This window comes from Camelus ferus, chromosome 10 (genome assembly GCF_009834535.1).
Source record: "Camelus ferus isolate YT-003-E chromosome 10, BCGSAC_Cfer_1.0, whole genome shotgun sequence".
Lineage (NCBI taxonomy): Eukaryota > Metazoa > Chordata > Mammalia > Artiodactyla > Camelidae > Camelus > Camelus ferus.
The window spans coordinates 10,787,174-10,807,991 of NC_045705.1; the positions used below are offsets into that span (position 1 = coordinate 10,787,174).

General features: G+C 41.3%; 1 protein-coding gene and 1 long non-coding RNA gene across 2 annotated transcripts in view; one reads left to right on the forward strand and one right to left on the reverse strand.

Moving 5' to 3' along the window:
• Window positions 1–12,057, reverse strand: part of LOC102521572 (retinal dehydrogenase 1-like) — a 40,687-nt gene extending 28,630 nt beyond the window's left edge. Inside the window, exon 1 of the mRNA XM_014558964.2 lies at window positions 11,904–12,057. Coding sequence (XP_014414450.2) covers window positions 11,904–11,966 — 63 coding nt within the window. The 5' untranslated portion in view covers window positions 11,967–12,057. The remainder of the gene's footprint in view (window positions 1–11,903) is intronic.
• LOC116666320 lies at window positions 2,787–20,618 on the forward strand. Its single transcript, XR_004323107.1, has 3 exons — window positions 2,787–3,023; window positions 15,459–15,613; window positions 20,381–20,618. It is a non-coding gene; the product is annotated as an uncharacterized LOC116666320 (long non-coding RNA).
• Window positions 20,619–20,818: the final 200 nt, after the last annotated feature.

Here is a 20,818-nt window from a genome sequence, read left to right on the forward strand (position 1 = left end):
GGAAAAAAATTGGCTAGTGATATTTTTTTCATGGACCTTTTGAAGACACATGGGTTTCATTCTCCTTTTTAAAAGATTATCTAATAATTTATTTGTCTTCAGGTGAAATCAAGTACTAGATTTCTTAGTGATATCTGTGAGAAAGAGACATGCATCTAAAGAAACGGAGGTGTCCAGAAAATACTGGAGTTTTGTTCTGTGTACGCAATAAAACAACAGGAATATTAAGAAGTGTTAGTATAATTCAGCCATAAAAAAAAATGAAATTTTGCCATTTGCAGCAACATGGATGGACCTGGAGGGCATTAGGCTAAGTGAAATAAGTCAAAGAAACACAGATACTGTATGATATCACTTCTTTGTGGAATCTAAAAAATACAACACTCTAGTGAATAAAACAAAAATGAAGCAGACTCACAGATACAGAGGATAAACTAGTGGTTACCAGTTGGGGGGGAGGGGCAACATAGGAGTAGGGGATCAAGAAAAAGTTATCATGGGATTATATGAAATTATGTGTGTGAAACTGCTGAAAATTGTAAAGTACTATAGAATTTAAAGAACCTTTCATTCAATAAAATTTTTCTTTGAAAAAGAAGGGTTAGTATGTTATCTACAAAGTCTGCTTCAACTTTTGCAGCCCTGAATTTGCAAAATTTCATTATGGAGCCTGACAGAACTTTGATATCTCATTCATCTCTCCCTAGAGTAAAAATATTTAATGATGCCAAATTAAGAATTACCCCTTTTGTTATAAACAAGGTTATACTTTGTTTCTGACAAAAGCTAGAACTTCTTCTCTGTCCTCTCATTCCATTATTTTTTGTTTATTTTCCTTTTTCTTGTTAAGTATTGAGTACAGTATTGAATAATATGTATTGTAACTTTCTGTTATATTTTTACAACATGAACTAGTTTTTTTAATTTTAAGCCACAAGTACTTGATCCACGTGGTTTTAAATGAAAGGTGACATATGCACTGGGTTTATAATATGTATCTTAATTCAGACACCTCCTCTTATTTAATTTTTAAAGATGTTACTAATAGTGCAATTTTGAGGGAGAATGTGTTGAAATACTGCCCTCTAAAGCTTAAATTTGTTGTTATACTAAATACAAATTATTTAGCTATTAAAAATTCCCCAGTGACAGCTATCAAGATCACACATTGTTAAATTACTTACATTGTGTATATTTGAAATAAAAGTAGTCTTTTAAAGTAAACTGTGAGTTTGCACTGACTTAGCTATTCCATTTTACAGTGTCCAAATTTAGCTTAAAATTCTGCCAAACTAATCAAATGTATATTACCATGCATCCCCAAATGCTTAAGTATAGTTAATTCTATATTCTGTGATTTACAAGATTATTACAAAAAATTTCCCTGGTCTCCTACATTTTTATTGTAAAATTTGTCAATTTTTAAAAAGTCATTTTTAAATGTCTGCCTTCCCTTCTAGGCTATAAGTTCTATAAAATAAGGTCAAGGACTGTTTTTCTGGTTTATCCTCAGTGTCCACCACAATCCCAGCCCTGAAATGATTTTAACCCCAGTAAAGAATGATTGAATAAATAACTTAAAATTGAATTAAAGAACTCAGAATTCAGCAGCTACACATGGGTAAGACCTATAATATACTACACATGAATATAATATACTGCACATGAGTACACGCTGATTTTTGTTTTGCTGAAACACAGAAGAAGGATATTTGCCTGTTCAAGCCAATACAACCCACTTATTTGGAGACATTCAGAAGAATTGTAGTGCTGACAGGAAAAAGATGTCAGCATGACTAAATAAAGGGGTAGGGGGTTCCAAGGCAGTTCAGATGAAGAGACTAGATGTTCAAAGACACATATATGGAGGCTTGAGAAAGTTAGAAGTATCAAGAAAATCCTTGTTTCTCTGATAGGGTAATGGGATACAAAGACTGTAAAACTCCTATTAGCCTTTAAGAAAGAAAAAAAAAAAAAATCCTGGCATCTTAGTTCAACTTGAAGAAAGATAAATTCAGATTAAAATACTGACCTGCCCAATGCCTCTTGGAGTGAATCAGCATTATAGCTATCAAAAACACATTTATGTATAAAATAGATAAACAACAAGGTCTTACTGTATAGCTCAGGGACCAGTAGCTACGTCCTACTGTACAGCACACACGTGTGTGTATATACATACACACACACACATATATACATATATATGAATCACACACACAAATGAATCACTATGCTGTACACCAGAAATTAATACAGCATTTTAAATCGACTATACCTCAAGTAAAAAAACAAAAACAAACACGTATTTGTTGCCTCAAATCCTGAGGCAACAAAACAAAATGTTGATACTCAAAGTAAAGTAAAAAAAAAAATCTAAAAGGAAATTAAGGAGGAAATAACGGAGGAGAGGAAAATATTTAACTGCAGTCAAAAGAATTAAAACAAAATGAGAAGGTGACCAAATCAAAAGCAAGAGAAATAAAATTTTCCTTCCATTTCTGTTTTATATTATAGTCTGACTTCAGTAACATGAGTCACTTCTCTTTTTTGCTGTTTGAAAAAGCCTTTCAACCTTTTTTAACTCAATAGGGGAAAAAGAAATGATGCTAAAGCATTTCTGTTTTGAGCCACACCTACGTTTTGTCCCACAGATGACAAACATGCTGGTCCACCATTCCCACGTATCATGTACACCCTATACAGCGCCGCGTGCTGCGCCCTGTGAGGGGCGCGGTCAGTCGCGTCGGACACTGGACTGGGACAGAGGTAGGGCGAGTGTTAAATAAACGGGAAAATGAATGTGTTCTCATTTCTAGCCGGAAGAGGACTCCCTGCTCCCGCTGGTCTCCGGTCCCTTTAAGGGTCGCACTCAGCGCGGCAGGCTCGGCGCGACCCTCCCAGCGCGGCGGGGGCGGGGCTGCGGAGGGCCCCGCGGGGAATAATTTAAAGGCGCCGCGCCTGAGGCGCTGAGCGGACGGCCGCGGAGTTGGTGCGGAGTGGGCCCCGGCGGCGAGCTCCGGGTGAGTCCCGGTTTCCTTCGCCCTCTCAGAGGCGTCCCTTAGAAGGTCGTTAGCGAGCCCTCCGCCAAAGGGAAAAAAAAAAAAAAGGCAGAAACATTAGAAAGTTAGATGAGGTAAGATGCAGAAGCACTAGAACGTTCTGTACATATTTACTGTTTAACAATATCAAGACCCAATAATATAATTGCTTGCATTTAAGGCTTCTTTCTAAAGAAAAGTGCCAAATGTTGAGTATAATTTAGTTGTTTGATATTTGTATTCCTCTGACTTCTGAGGAAGTATTGGGTGAGCAATAGAAATAGTGAATGTACCTAGGGGGAGGTAGCTGCTCAGGCGAAGTTTTAAGAAGTGTGCTATTGTGCAGATACGCAGACGAGAAATTTTCATTAACAACTCCAATATTACAAGAAAGGCATCTGATAGAGATATTATAATATGAGAGAACGAAATATTAGAACACTGCACACACCTTGCAATACCAGTATTTGTGGGAACTTCTGACTCACACACACAGCACGAGTGCACGTACATTCGCAAAATACCAGTATGATGAAATCCAGATTTACACAAATATTTACTTTTCTGATTTGTTTATTAGCAGAGGCTCTTAGTTAGATGTTTAATTATGAAGCAATTATTGCTCATGTTCCTTTGAACATGGCTCTGTGTTGCCACTGGAATCGGCTAAATGTGTAATGCGTTTGGCCACAATTATAATAGCGTCATGAAAACCCAAACCACTACCATCAGCACCACCACCCCAAGCCAGATAGTTGCTGTTCTGAGACAAGAGTATGGCTGTTTTATGAATGCCTGTATTTCCATGAGGTGCTTTTATGCTGATCTATCTGTATTACAACATCCCCATAGATTATCCGTGGCATTTCAGAGGCACTACTTTTTACTTGGGTTTGCTCTTCAAATGAGCTGTTTCTCATAATCTTCAAGAGGTTTTCTCACCCCGCTTCCTCATTCTGGTAAGTGGTTAATGGCAAATCCATTAGGTGTAGTCCAGTTTAAAGAAATCATCTGCACATTCGTAATACTGAGACGCCTTATGAAATGGGGATAGCACCCTCTTTTAAGATATGTGCTCTTTACCTTAGGATTCTTGTTGATTAGGTGTTCTTGAAGCCAGGAAAGTGCCAGAGAACAAAACAATTTGCCACGACACAGTCTTCAGAGATGAGCTAAAATATTGCATTCTTAGAGAATGTTTGTCTCCCAGGAGCAAAATCAGTGGTTGGCTCCATCACTGGTTTGTGGCCATGATCTAGTTCTTGCTGGACTCTGGCACTTTCTAAAGGAGAAAGTAAATGCTTCTGACCTGGCTGGGTGCGCGAGTGAGTTTCTGGGAGAAACAGGAAGTCAGATCCCTAAGTAATTAGATGGTGATCACTGTAGGTAAAGTTAGAAGGCTGACCTGAAACTGTTAGACAGTTGCTGCTGGCCAACAGACCATGCTTTGAGTAGCATCAGCAAAACTCGGAAGTCCATTAGAAATGCAGAATCTCAGACCTGCAGCATCAGAATCTGCATTTCAGCATGGTCCCTAAGTGATTCACTTGCACATTCAAATTTGAGATGTACTGCTTTAGAGTATCTTCTTTCTGCTGGTCCACCTGTTCAGGGATCTAGTGTCCAAATCACTTCTCTTCTCTTATCATCCAAATTTCTATTCTCTCAATCAGAGTAAAGGATGAATGGTATTAAGTAACACATGCGAAAGCCTTTGTTAGAGACAAGCCAATGAGATTCAAGTACTACTATTTTTAGTGTTTAAGGAAAAAATGAAATCATGTGGAAAAGGATCAGATCTGAAATGAGGAGATTCAGGAATCCAGTTGACTCTGTCTTTGCCTCCGAAAAGCTGTGTGACCTTAAGCGAGTCACTGAAGCTATCTGAGCTCAGGTTCATCAGTTTTAAAATGGGACATGAGTAATATCTTCCCTTGCTCTTCCCCAGTGGTTAATTATGAACTTCAAATGAGAGCAATAGATGAAAGTAGTTTTGAACTGTGACAAAGCAGTGCAAGTATTCGTTCCACTTACATCGGCAACTGAAAACAATTTAGAATTCTAGGAGTCATCTTGGGAAGGAGAGGGTTAAAGAGAGCCTGGACCAAGGAGCCAGTGCCTGGCACTTTCTACAAATTACCTCACTTAATTCTCACAGCCACTTATATCGTTAAATACATAAAAGAGCTGGAAATCGAAGCTGGATTTATCCTGTTAAGCCACTGCACCCTGTAGCCATCCAGCTATTTGTTCAACTGCTTCCAAGCCAAGAGCAAACAAAATACTGCTTTAGTCAGAAAGGAGCTAAAAAGATTTCCCTAATGAAAGCAGCATCACTGCACAATCAGCTTTGTCTTGGACCTAAGTCCTGTCCTGTTTTAAGCACCCCTCTGTGGTTTCTTTCTAATGAAATCCATCAGGTAGTCAGACTTCAGCCTCTATCTGCAGTCTCATCTCATCCACACTTTCTCTTTCTTACTTGATTCCAGCCATGTTAGCCTTTTGATGGGTCTTTGAACACACCAAGCTCTTGTCTGCAGACGTCCATGCATGTGCTGTTTATTACCTATAGATCTTGGTTTCCCCACATTCCATGGCCACCTTATGCTCTGATTCCCTCAGGCTTACCTCAGTTGTCCCCTCCTTAAAGAGATTGCCCTGATACCACATCAAAAGTAAGCTCTTCCCCTCACATTCTCTCAACTTTCAGTTTCCTTCTTTTTAGCATTTAGCATTTAGTCATTTGTGATTAAAGTATTCACTCACTTGCTGGTTTTCTTCCCACCCCACCCTCCACCCCCTCCAGGAATATAAGCTCCTTGTGGCAAGAATCGTACTAGCCTTTTTATATCAAAAGACCTAGCACAGGACAGCCATTCAGTGAACAATAAATAAAAGTAAGGGGAAATGGAAGGAAGGAAGGAAGGAAGGGAAAAGGGGAGAAAGGAATGCAGAGGCTGGGGTCTTTGTCAATGCACGTGGCCTGAATTTGTTGGTTGTAAGAATTTAAAAGGAGATAATGATGAGGAAAAACAAAAACAACACTTTAAATTGTGCCTAGCACATAGTATTCAATGATTTGTAACTCTCCTTTATCAAAAATAAATCTTTAACCCAGATGGGTTAAACAGTAATACCAGAAACCTGGGAAAGTATCTCCTCCTCCAACCAAAATTATTCCCTAGGAGTTCAAGAAATACTGTTCACGTAGAGATTGCACACCAATGTCAAAGTCCTCTGTACCACAGCCTCTCCCAGCCCAAACCCCACATTTTGATCAAAATATAAGGTCTGTTTGCTTCCAATCTTTATTACTGTTCTCTTTTTCGAAGTTGGTGGCAAACTTCCTTCCTGTTGGCCTGGAAACAGCTGAGCGACAGCTGGAAAGGCTCGTGGGCATGTCCCCTCTGGGAACCGATGAAAGTCAGAGTAAGGAAGACAGGATAGGATGCCAGCGACTCCACATCCCCAAGTCATGACATTGGTCTTAGACACGTCACTGTTGGTGTGGGGGCTGAGACTGCCGGCATTCCAAGTCTGTCTTTGTCATTTACTAGCTGTGGAACTCAAGTCCTGTCAGACAAAGTTCTTGACCCCTGAAATTTCCCTTTGCTCCAATGTGGTCCTTGTCAGGTGGGGCATGACTGTGCAAGAAAGAGTGACAGAAGAGCTAGGAGAAGAGCATGAGATGAGATGAGTCAGGAAACAGGACTAGGAAAGATTGAGTAAAAGAAGGTTCTGGAAAGGGGGAAAGAATTCAGAGAAATAAACAGGACTAGGAGGGTAGCTAACGTTAATCAATCACTTCCCATGTGGCAGGCACTATTTTAAGTGCTTTCTGTGGAGCCGGCTGGCGCTCTCTTGAGTCATAAAACCCCCCTCAGGGGCTCTTTGTGCTTTCAGGATTAAGGTTAGTGTGTTTTGGCATGGCCTCCACCAACCTGGAGTAGAAGAGGGCTGGATTTTCATCGGGTATCTGAGCAATCTCTCTTAGTCTGGTGTAATTCACAGGTTTTGTTATGGCCTTTTTCATTCCATTCAATTAAACAAGTAATCATATGATTACAGTATGTTCTCGCAGCGTCCCTTTCTTGATATGTCCATTGGGGATTTGAGTCGGGGACTGATTCTTTTCCAGACCTAGATATGTTTCTGGTGTCAGAATCTTGGCTGGCTCGAGTGTGGACCTCGTCAGCCCAGCACTGAGCCAAGGACCAAACACGAACTTTTTCAAGTACAACAGGTGGTGAAAATGACAAATATATCCTGCTAGGTCAAGTCAAAGGCTGCGGTGGGGGCCTGAAGTTCTTGTATAAAGCGGGAAGGGTCCTGGCTAAAAGAGCCCACCCTGGCATGTACTTGTGAGAGATAAGACACAGGGAAAGGGACATGGACCCGAAGGGTGCCCACCTGGCCGTCAGCAACCTCAGGAAGGGGTAATGTGTTTTCTTGTTTGGGGGCTTCAGAAATGGCAGTCTTAAGTGGGGATGCTGGTTCTGTTGTGTCGTAAATAGCACCTGGCCTAGTATGTGATGGGGAGAAAGGGCTCTGATAGGGACAGGGAACAGGGGATGGTACTCGGAGGTCCAGGAGCTGAAAGGGAGGGAGGTGGGGGAAGGAGAGGGGGAGGTTGGGGGTGTCCCAGTGCTGCAGGCACCCGAGGCAGCAGAGGCAATGAAGGCTATAGAGAAGGGGTCTGGTTGCTGTTGTTGTTAGGAACCCGGGAAAGGAGGGGGTCATCTAGAATATCAGGTTGGTCATCAGATATTAAAGATGGGTTTCCTAAAAATCCAGTGAGACACATGCGGCATCCTTTGGGGGTTCAGAATCTTGGTGTAGAGCCATAAAGACCTGTACGTAGGGAACCTCAGACCGCTTTCCCTGCTTGTGACAGAAGAGATCAAGCTGATGTATGGTGTTATAATTTAAGGTCCCTTTAAGGAGCCATGTCTCCTGATCTGGAACCTGACATTGCGGCCAAGCAGTGTTCCAGAATAAGACAAGCTGCCTTTTCGTTAATGACTGGGGGTGAACTTAGGCCGGTTTTTAAATACAACTCAGGGATGAGTCCCAGGGAATAGAGAGAGTGTTTCCCACAGTAGTTAAGGGGAAGAAAGAGGAAGAAACCGCCCACCTAGGGCACTTAAATACCACCCGCGACGGAGTGAACACCCACCAGGGGAAACGGGGCTGGATGGCTCACAAGGGAGGAATCAGGATCTATCCACTCGCTAAGGAAGCAGCCAGAAAAAGGCCACCAGGGCAGTCAGACTCTACTCCACGGGCGTCCCCACCCCACCCCCCAACCCCCACCTCATCCCTGAAGGAGAATGACAAGTTTCCAGCATTCCCTAACTCAGGGCATCCCCTGAGAAAGGGAAGCTGTCCCGGCAAAGAGGCCACTACTGGCCTGATGGCTGTGCCAGCACGAGGGCTGAAAAGGTGGCACAAGGGGCCTAGAAGCAAAGAAAGGAGGGAACTTTAAAGCTTTGTACCTGGCGCAGCGATCAGAGGCTGGTCCGGGTCACAGAGGCAGCGTGGGAGGGAGGCGCGGGAGGGGAGAGCCTGGCCGTTAGGCTCAGGAACAGAGGCCACAGGGAGCAAGAAGAGGGGAGTGTGGGGGGGGCCCGAGCGTACTGCTTGTGCGTAAGGCTTTTCAGCACTTTTACCTGCTGAGCCGGCCTGACCCTATTAAGTGTCTGGGGCAGACCAGGAGACAGGGTCCTGGGTGTCTCAAGGCACCGGATGACCAGTCCTTAGGTGTGGCCCTTCCCCAACGAGACACAGAGTCCCCTCTGACCCAGGGATGAGGTGTGTAGTAGAGGCATTAGAAGAGAAGAGGCGCTTTTCTGAAGTGCATCCACCAAACAGCTAAGAGTCACTTCTGTCTGTCAGACTTGAGTTTCAGAGCCCACCGGAAGCAGCCCAGCCAGGGTTCCTCAATCCTCAGCAAGACTCCTGGGAATTCCTGAATGCTAGGGAGTGGCAGGAAGGTATGAGAGAGGAAAGGAAAGCAGAGAGGGAAGAGGGAAACCTGCCCTGGCCACCTGGCTTCCAGAACGGAGCATCTGATCAAGCAGGGAGGGGAGGGGGAAGACAGAGAGATACCTAAAGGGCTCCCTTAGAGTTTGGCCACATACGGGCCAGTAAGTGCTGTGGGCAGACATTAAACTCAATTAATGCTTTTTCCCACCTTAGGAAATCCCCATGTTACACATCAGGAAACTGAAGCAGACAGAGGTAATGTAGTTTGCCCAAAGACCCCGAAACCAAAGAAGCTCTTCATTTAAAAGCTCAGTAAAATGGATGAGTTGGCAGATGTAGGGTTTGCTTAGAATCAGAAAGGCGGGAAAGTGCAGATAGACATGGAATCTGAGTTTATGTGGGTTTAGAATGATACTAGAGAGGTGTTATACTCTAAAGACTTTTGTATCATTTTAGAAAGTATTTCTTAAACTCCGATCTCTGTTTTATGCACCTTGAAAAATAACCAGATTGAACTAGAAAGTATGTCATAAAAGTATGCATCGATGACTTCTTTTGTTTGGATGAGAAGCAGTCTCAAGCTTGAGAGGATATAGTTGTAATAATCTTCTGATACTCAGCCTTGCTTGTGTCTCCCCTCCACCTTGCCCAACGACCAATATACTCTAGGGACAGTAAATGTGAACACTAAAATAGTGGAAGAAAAATAATTAAAGAGTTTAGGGGCTGGCCATAGGAGGCAATTTCTCAGACACTAATAAAATCCTTATTTGATTTGCAACAGGGAGGCTTAGCTATGAACCCTCATTTTCCAATTCCTCTGGCAAGAGTAAGTCCAATACAATTCTTCAGTGAGGCACAGGAAAAACAAAATGCAAAGGCATTTGGAAAAGCTCACCCGTTTAGATTTAATAACATATATAACTGGTGTCCTCCCGAGTGTGAAGCTACTGCAACCGATAAATCGGACTGAAAAATGCTGTCTGAGCAGAACAGATTTATAGAGAAGATGGGTGAGCAGTCAAAATTTACTGACCTGCATTGGGTGTTTTTATCCAGAAAAGTTCCTATACACGAGAGCAAATGCCTGCCCTTTTGACCACTTAGGTCATTTAGTTTCTCTAGAGGGTGTTCTTGGGTAATGACTTTTAAGTAAACAAGAGATTTTAATCTTAAAAACATCTCTCTGTGTTAAAGAATCACAGATTTGTGTTTCGATGTTGGATTTTTTAAGGACCAACTCATTTGTCTATTACTGTTTCTCACATTTTTAATTAATTACTAGTACATGAAGCTGAATTCAGTGGTAAGAGTGTTTCACACTAGGGCTTCCTGGAGATTCACACACAAGGAAGACTGCAAACCAAATTTTTTAAAAACATGACATTCAGCTTACCAAAATATCTTCCCAGGTATTATCATGGGGGGGGGGAAGACTCTGCAACAATAGTAATGGGATAATTCAATTACTGCAAATGGTTTTGATCTTTATGAAATGAATGTATTTTTTAATGTGCCTACTTTGGATTGAAATTTCTTGTGAATGACAGACTTCGAGTAAGAAAGTTGGGAAAATTGGAGTCTTGCTATCTTTTGGGCGTACCTTTGCCAAGGGTAAAATTTTTGGAGGATATGGGCTCATCACATTTTTCATGTTCCCATTGGGAATAAAAATCAAATGGAAAAAAATTTTTCCCTTTTAATAAAACCTTCTGAAAATAATACTTTGATACGGTTTATAGCTGCTGGTCAACTATGCTAAAGGCACAGTCTGATCTCTGCAGACACTTTCCTGTGAAAAAGAGCCAGTCAGCTAAACAACATCCTCATTTGTTGTGCTTATGAAAGTAAAACTGTAACAGACTTGAGGATTTCAAAACCATCCATGATTACAAGCAAGGAAACAAATTAATAATAGTGGAGCTTTTACTTTATCATTATCTTATAACGCTCTTGGTTTTTTCACTGGTTAATTCAGAAAGCAAAGTGCCTCTCCCTGAGTTGGAATCGCTCCTTTCTTATCCTCCTTTCTGCTTCACACCATAAAGCTCGCTTTTTAAGTGATCTGGGTCAGATTGGTTTTGGTTGTTTCATTCGTTTTGGGGGGAGTTCTAGGCTTTGACTAGAAAGCAGGAATGTAACAGAGTGAAACTGTCAAAGTTTGGAGATACTCTTGATCGACTCAAAATGGATCCATTTCCTCCTCTGAGGGAGCTGTGGGTTTTTAAGTCTGGGTCTGGCTCCTGCTCTTGTTTCTCTAAGTATTTATTGGTTAACAATGACGCATAGGCTCCAATGGGAACAAATTTGGCTGCAGAAATGAATAAGAATGCTTTCTTTCCCTAAATATGCTAAATAATGCAAATCCAATGCAGTTTTTCGTAACTGGAGTTTTCTTCCTTTATCCAGTTACCAGACTCAGGTCCTTCAATTCGGACACTTGTTTAACATATGGAAAAATCATGGTCCTTCAGTATGCTCTGTTTCACTTCAGTATGCTCTGTTTCTCTCTCTCTTTTTTTTCTTTTTAAAAATCATTTCCCATTTGTCTCTTTATTGCCAGCAAGTTTCTATAGTAATTATTTGCCTCTCTTATCATACATGCTGGGCCCTGCTGAAGGTTAACAGAACTGCTTAGCAAAGTCCACTCAATCCTGGCACAGGACCTTTTACACCATAGAGAATTCCTTTCACTTAGAAATGTTTTAAGAAATAAATTTATGAAAAGTTGCCTGATACGATTTAGAATTCATTATTTATTGAATACACTAAACCTAGACCTGCATTTTGCAAGCCTTTTATTTTTGTATTTGCAAAGGGCTCGATACACAAGTTTACATAACCTGAGGCAAAGCAGCAAATCTAAATTGTACTAACCTTAGTATATTGAAACTTCAAATTGGTGAGTGGGGCAGGCACCTCCTGCATGTTTGAGGACATTTCTGGTCAGGCTTCTGGAACACCGGTGGCAGGCTCAGCGATTTGGTTCTGATAGAGCACTTGGCTTTATTTGTTCCTTTTTATCTGCACGGGCTAAGGTTTATTTGCATACTGGGATATGATTGGATGGACAAACTAGGGGCAGAAAGAAAACAGCACTACTTACTGTAGCACTGAGGGCAGAAAGCCCTTGATTTTAAACTTAAACCCTTAAGAATCCAGTATTGAAGATACATCTGGAGACAGCTTCAATTTGCAGATGAATTAATTTACAATACGAAACCTGTGATACAGATACAAAACACAGCTGCTCTGGCCACTGAGGCCAGTTACTCTTTTTTTTTGTCTTTTCATGCTTTTTATGCTACTGAAATTTTCCATTCTCTGACAAGTCTTGGAATCAGAGAATTTGAGGATTGAAAAAGAATCTCAAAGGGGACTTTTTCTCAGCAGAAGCTGGTGAGGAGAGGACCCAGGCCAGGTGACTTCAGGACAGTGCTGTCAGCAAATCAGTCCATGTCCCAGAAAAGCAGGGTGCTGTTTGTGGAAGAAAGGTTCAAAGTCAGCTTTGAAAAATCATACCCATCAAATGAATTTTCAGTGCTTGGAACGTAGACCTACTAGGATTTTTCAGGAGCTCTGAATTATCTCCCTTTTATAAATGGAAACAGAAAAGTCAGCAGAGTTTTTAGGGAACTCAGACCACACTGTCACGCACTGTCACCACAATAGTAACAGGGCAGTATCATCTGTTAAAACTCATTTAAAGTGATAGTAACCTCTGGTTTTGAAAGTTGACTGTACTTATCAATCCTTGATACAGGCAATTGCACAAAGAGTGAATTTAAACAGGACTCCCAAGTAATTCAAGTTCTTAAAATGCAATTAATGTTTCAAGTTGGGAACACTCAAAACGGACAATTCTTAACTGTACGACTCCCGTTTTAGGCACAATAGTTTATTTTACTGGAGCTCCAGCCAAAGTTATGGTCAGAACAAGATGGAAACCTTTGGATGCTCTTAACTGATTACTAAGATTAAAAATATGTATGTATTTTCCATTGAAAATTGCAAGCTCCCCCAAATACCAGATTTAACTCCAAATAAAGCTAAGGCTGAGGGAAGAGTTAACTCCAAATCAGGTGTGGGAACCTTACTTTCTCTTTCCAGCCTCACCTGGTTCCCCATTTTACAGAGACAGAGAAAGTAGCTTGCTTATGGTCACAGGTCTAACACAAGGGCAAGACAAAATTCCCTCTCAGACCAGTCGACTCCCAAACCCTGGCTCTGACTCTAGTGCACTCTCACTGCCCTGTTCTTCGATCGAGAATTCCCTGGTGGGTCTGAGAACTGGCTCTTTTAAGTCTCTCAGGGAGGCACCACCCTCCTAGACGAGTAAGTGTAGCCTTTTGATGGGAGTTGGCAAACCTTTTCTGTAAAGAGATACATAACATTTTCTGCTTTCTAGGCTAGATGGTTTCTGTTGTAATTTACTCAGCTCTGCTTGAAAGAAACTACAGTCGATAGGTGAATGGGTGTAGGTGGTCTGCAATACAATTTTATTTTCAAAAACAGGAGGCAGGCCAGGCCCCTAGATTTTAAGACAGTTACTTCCAGAGTCCTTGCCTCCCCTGTGCCTCCTGCCCGAATGCCAGATAGAAACTTCTGTGTTATTTCACCATCTGTCTCTCTCTCTTTCCCTCTTTCTTGCTCTCAATTTCATTCTTTTTGGAAAAAGCTAATTGTTTTCTCTTTTAAAAATGTCTTTTGAGTTAAATGCACAATTACGCAACCACTGTTACATAACTTGCAGAACTAGGCTCCGGCCAGGCCCAGCCAGCTGTGTTGTGCTGCTTTCTAAGGCGCCCAGCTTTGCAGTTGTTTGTGGATTCAAACCCTGGCTTATGTATATGAAATTACCAAGCCCATAAAAACAAACAACACTGCACCTCCTTGTCACTCTCTCTCTTGCCTTCTGAGACAGCCCGCACTCTATGGAGTGTGTATCTAAAGTTTTACTAAAAACCCTGCGCCTCTTGGTCTCTCTCCCTCTCACCTCTTGAGATGGCCCGCATTCTGCTCGTGGAATGTGTATCTCCTAAGCAGCTCTCCCTTCTGAGTGAGACGGACCGCACTCTGTCTGTGGAGTGTGTATCTCCCTGAATAAACTTGCTTTCACTTTAAAAAAAAAAAAAAGCCTGGTTTATTTGATGTCCAGGGAGGGAAATCTCAAAGCTTCATAGCATGCTTGGTGTGTTACCTCACTATTTCTGTGCTCACTCTTTGTCATACTTTATTGAGTAATTATATAAGAAGAGGTGCCTTTATGCCAGGCATTACTGAATGTAGGTAAAAGAAGCAACTTTGGAAACAGGTTACCACACCTGCGCATTTAATTTTAACAAATATTTACCAAGTATCCTCTATGAGTAAAGCATTGTGATTGGTGTATTGGGAACTCCGCAACCCTAGTCTTACTTGAAAGGCAGACCTTTTCTGTCCGGAAAGCACAGGGCCTGGAATCTGTGTTCCTGAAGGAAGCATCATCCTACCTCTGGAATAATATATTCTTGGGAGTGGTTGTGTTAGAGCAGGCAGGTAGCTAGATATGAGCAGAGAAAGGGGGACATGGACAAATGACAGAAAACTATTCATGTTGTGAATAATGACAGTCCTTGGACAGACCAAGAAAAACAGGATCCTCTGGGCTGATTAAAAAACCGTATCTTCTGGGTTGATAAGTGTCCTGGAGGCAGAAGGGTGGGACAGGACAGGAATCCCCACCATCCAAATGTAACCTTTTGCTTATGGTACCCCCATCCGATGTTACCTTTTATTCATTATGACCTGATCCAACTACCTGATCAAGACTAAATAAGGATGAAAAATCCCTCCCCCCGCCCCAACCTGAGAAGGTGGAGCTGGGATGGAGATCAGGGAAGACGACCCCCAACCCCTCCCACCAATGAATATTCTGTCCATTCATTTGTACACTCATGTAACAAGCTTGCCAAGGAAACTTGGAGCAGCCACCCGCCTGGGTCTGCCTGCTCTTTACTTGAGAGCGTACTACCCATCCCATAATAAATCCTTGCTTTGCTTTCTTAACCTCCGCTGTCTTGTCTCTGAATTCTTTCTGTGACAAGACAAGAACCTCTCGCCCCTAACAGCTCCATGGGTTAAAGGCCTAGGAAATCACTTCCCTCCCTTCCAAAGGGTAAATGGCTTTGGTGAGAGCACAGAGGCCAAGAAGGCTCACTTCAAGCCTGGACCCAAACGTGTGTGTGTGTGTGTGTGTGTGTGTGTGTGTGTGTGTAACATGCCAGGATTTTGCAGCCGAGTAGGGGCTAGAACTTGAACTTGGGAGTGATAGATGAAGGATATGTAATACAAGCTAGATTACACACACACTCACGTGCGCACACACACACACAGCAGTGGGGGGCAGAAAGGATCATAATTTCTTTTTCTCTTGAATCTGACTTCTTCCAGCCCTTTGTGAATGCTGTAACTGTACCAGGAATCGTATAGACCAAGTCTTCAACCATTGCTGAAGCTGCTGTCTCATTTTACTGGGACTCTCTCCAGAACTCTAAGCCTCCGTCACTGAAGAGCTGGCAGGGCCTAACCTTCTCCCACCCACGTGAGTAAGTGAAATAAAAACCATTCACTTTTACCAAACTTAATTTCATGGTGATGTTGCCAGAACTCGGCCACCGTACCCTGATTACCAAATTAAGACTCAAAGACAGAGTTTTGGATGAAGTAGGAAAGGCAGCTTTATTTCTTTGCCAAGCAAAGGAGGTCCCAGCGGGCTAATGCCTCCGAGACTGTGAGCCCCCTGGAGAGAAGGTAAAGGGTTTTATAGTAAGAGTTCAGTGGGCAGCACTGGTTTCCATAGACATCAACAAATGGCTGCAATGTTCTTGTTTTTGCAGATGCAGGGGCCCCCTTCCTTCTGCTGGGTTTGTTGTTTATCTTCAGCTTTGGGAGTCTCCTAATATTCTTGTGCCTAGAACAAAGGGTGTTTAGGAAGGCGGTCTGTGGAAAAGTGCTCCAAAGAAAAACTTGTTGGGGGAGAGTATAGCTCAGTGGTAGAGTACATGCTTAGCATGCACAAAGTCCTGGATTCAATCCCAGGACCGCTGCTAAAAAAAAAAAAAAAAAAAAAAAACTAACGAAAACAAACAAAAGTGTCCTATTTAAAGCCAGTTGATACACGTTTCTAGCACTGAGCAGGCTGAGATCTAGAACCTCTTGCTGCAGCACCTGCCCAGGCCAGGACCTGCACGACAAGCAACAAAATACAAAGAAACCACAAGGCACTAAAAACAAATGCATGAACAACAAGATACAGAAAACAGAAGCCCAGCTGCCACTTCTGAGGTGTCGGAGGCAAAGGCATGGCACTGCACCTGATCTCTCATGTGCAGCACCATGAGCGGGTTGGGCAGACCACCCAACCAGCCCCTCATCCAGCCCAACCCTGATGGGCAAAAGCAAGAGAAAAGCCATTTAAACCTTTGAACAGTTAAGCAGTTACAATTATCAGATGGTCACTGATGACAGTGAAACACAAAATAGCTTCTTTTCACATTTTCTGACTTCAAAATTCTGGATAGATTTGTTGAGCCAAACTTCTTTTGCTCAACACCATCCACCATCCCCAACTCTTCAGTGTTGCCTTCAGCACGACTGGGTGAGCCTGCTGGTTGGTTAACCCAGCTACGGGATATATCCCTTTGCATTTGACCACTGCAATTTCAGCAGACACCACATGGCTCTTATGGAAAAAGTGGATCTTGTGTGTATGTGATAAGAGACCTATGCTTTGTTGGCAAATTGGTGTTAAAAAATGAAGAGAAGGAGCATTTGAGTACTTGAACATAGGTGTTTATTAGCCAATTTCTGTTCCTCTGCCAGTCTTCTCCAATTAGCAAAATTTCTTTACTTCTGATTTCTCCTGCTCCTCACATGTCTTATCAATCACTCTTCTCTTTGTCTTGTGTTACCAAGAAAGGGCAGATGCCCCTCCTATCTGATAACAATCAGGACACTAACTAAGTAGTAGTGTCACTAAAAGAAACAGTAGATTAAAGCCTCAATAAGACAATTATTTTAGTTTAAATAGGTTTTTGCCAAACTTTATGGGCCAAAACCATTTCTTGGAACTGGGCCTGCTGTTAGAGTTTGAAATAACCTTGCACAAATTGTGTTCACATTGTTTTTGTTTCCTTAAAGTGCAAAAAAAAGTTAAAGACATTAAGACATCTTTGAGGCAATCTGAATGTAAACTTCTTTGAGATTTTTATGAATGTTCTCATTTAAAAAAAATTGTCTTAAGCACAGATTGTATAGCCAGTGTGTCAAATAACTTGATGAGACGGAGCATTTGTATAACACTCAGTTTAGTTTTCATAGAAATCACTTTCCCTTTCCTCCAAATAAAGCAACAACTTAACATTTAATTCAGTCATGCCATTGAAATCCTAGGTTCACATGAATGATCAGATTTTGGAGCAAAGCAGGGAAGACTGTGCCCAAAACTGAACGTTATGTAGACATGAGGGTCATAAGATTTTTTTTCTTTTTTATTTCTTATTAAATTTTTTTAAGTCAAATATATCATATAGAGAAAACTGCAAAAATCATAAGTGTACATCTCAGTAAATAGTCACAAAAGGAACAAAACAAAATAACCACCACTGGGGTCCAAGAACAGAACAATATCAGAGCCTCGCAGCCCTGGCTTTGTGCATCCTCTCTGTCACTGTCCTCTTCGTCCTTACCTCAAAAGACTAGTGTCTTAACTCCTAATGCCACACAGTCTTTTTTCCCTGATTTGGAATTTGTAAGCGAATTACACAGTCAGAATATTTTTACAAAGGAAATTCAGAGGTGCACGTTAATCTGGCAAGTGAGTTAAATGGTGGTTATAGGTAAAGAAAATTTCTCAGGGAATACTCCCTACCCCAGTTTTCTCCAATAAATGTAAATTATAAATGCAAAACACACAGCAAGAAGTTAGCATTTTTAATAGTTGAGGGACACTTTCAAATCCCAATCCCAGCACATGTAAGGCTGCAGAGAAAGGACTCTTCTCAGAGTTGAAGAGCACTTGGCAGATTGTATCAGAATATCAAAAATACCTTGATCTGATTATTCTACTTCCAGAAATTTACTTTAAGGAAACAATCAAATATGTGTAAATTAGAGACAGGTATCTTTAACATAATATTATGTATAAAATAAAGAAAAAGATAAATCATGGGTATGCAAAAAAAAATAAATACTTGAGGAAGGACCTGATGAACTTTTGTGATATATTGTAAATTAACAAAAAAGAAAGAAAAAGAAAAAAGAAACAGGGTTTAAACCTGTGTGCTGTGTGTAGGGATGCTAAGAAATTGTGTTTCACTCAATATTTGGCCAAAATCTGCAATTTGCCTTGACCTCGGCCTCAGCATGTGGAAAGCTAAATAGCTGAATTTTGACTACAGTGGCATTTCTGGCATTTTGAATTTATGCATGATAAATAAAAAAAGTCTCATAATTTACTTGATTATATTTTACATAACTTTCCCAGGCTGAATAATGACCCCCAAAATATCTCTGGAACCTATGAATGTTACCTTATATGGCAAAGGAAAGTTTGCATATGTGACTTAGTTAAGGATCCTGAGATTATTTTGGATGATCACGGTGGGCCCTAATGCAGTCACAGGTATCCTTATAAGAGGAAGACAAAAAAGATTTGAACACAGAAGCAGAAGGCAGGATGACCACTGACGCTGCTAGCTTTGACAACTCAGGGGCTAGGAGCCAAGGAATGCAAGGAACGCTGCTCCAGAAGCTGGAAAACACAAGGAAATGGGTCCTCCCCCAGGGCCTCTGAAGGGAGCTGGCTTTGCCCAGCCCTCAGATACTGATCAGTGAAACTGATATCAGCCCTCCTGTCTTTAGAATTGTAAGAGAATAAATGTTTACTGGGTTAAACCACCAAGTTTGTGGTAATTTTTTACAGTGGTCATGGGCACTAAACACACTAATCAGTGTAAGCAGGAGTTCAAGTTTGCCAAATAGTACGTGCTGTCACTGGTCACGCACTTTGCAAGTTTTTCTGGTTTATTGTTAGTATCTAAGTATTCACGTTCAAATAACAGAAAGCTTCCCCTCCTCCCCCATCTGCATCTCGGAATAAAAACTTCTCAGGTGCTTGTCATCTTGGAAACCTTCCAGTTTCAGTTGTAATGTAAGTGGATATTCATTCAATTGCAAAAATAAGATGCAATAGTAATGATATTTATGAAAGCTATAAGTTTTTTTTAAATGATCATTTTAGCTGGATGATATCAAACTTGGTTTGCATTTACTTGCTTGGATTTTTCCCCACGTTTTGAAGTTACACAGATGTACCCAGATCTCATAAGAGCAATCCAAATTTATCTTCCAGGCTCTGGCTTTACATTCTAGCTGCTTGTTGGGTACCTGAGCTACATGTCACGTCTGATCAGGTAGCTCTGGGTCTGAAAATTGAGAACCCACATATTTGTTTTAGGTGGACCATGTAATATGAGAAAAAATAGAAACATTTACATAAAAGTCCAGATTTTAACTTAAACAGCAGAAAACCCAAAGGGTGTTTTGTCCAGCCTGTTCACTGAAATCACCCAGGGAATTCAAAACAAAACAAAAGAGAATAAAACAAACATTCTGATTCACTAACAGTGGTCTGAGCCCAGATACTGGCATGCATGGAAAGTTCCTCCAGTAACTCTAATGTGTGGTCAGCTGTCAGAACCACTGAAGCGGCTCTGGCTCTGTTTCTTCCTGGTGCTTAAAGTTGGAGTGACATCCACATTACTGGAAAAGTTCTAGAAATGCGAACTCAGACCAGTAAATCAGAATCTTTGGAGACAGGGCCCAGCAATCTGTGTTTCGAGTCTTTTGGGTGATTCTGAGCCAAACTCAAGTTTGAGAAGCACTGCATAGACACAACTTACCTCTCTTCTTTAGTTCAGTCTATTCACTCAATTACATTAACTACCTAGTTGTTAGTTTACATTTTAAGACCCCCTAATTGAACTCATTATTATTTCACACAGTCAAGCCCGTTTTCTTGAATTTTCTGTTTCTAATTATGACAAAACAACACCAACCAAACGTCAGGCATTTGGGCTCTTTGCCTTTTCCTGTAAAATTATTAATTTTATTCATTGAAATAATTATTGCTTTCATCTTTCCAGCGTCCTGACATTTTAGGTCTGGGTTTTAAGGACCACATAGCTGTAATATTTTTCATTCCAGTCTAAGAGTCCGCCTATAACATGGATGTTTAGTGCATTCCTATCTATTTCTATCTGTTGTAATGACAGATGTACTTTCTGTTTCCTGTCTGTCCTTTTGTCAACTAGGATTAAGTCTGGCTGCCTGTCATGAAAAATGCAGAACAATACTCAAGATGGAAATGGATTTCTCTATCACATAAATACACATTGTAAACTGGTCATCTGGGGCATGCATGGGGACAGAGCTGAAAGACACAGACACTCCTTCAGCTCACTGGTCCAGCATCCATGAACTGACTTCATAATTATAATGATCCTAAATTAAATTAAAAAGTTAAAACAATACCATGTGATCACCAGGATTATGATACACACAATCTCTCTCTCACACACACACACACATCTGGTATCTACACCAATAAAGCATCCAACACACAGATGCATTTTTGAGAAGACAATTAAAAATCCACTGGGCTGAAGCTCAGTGAGGGTAATCTGATGAGTTATTGACATCCACCTTCACATATAGATTTTAGTCCCTAACTTTTACTGCAAAACTTCTTT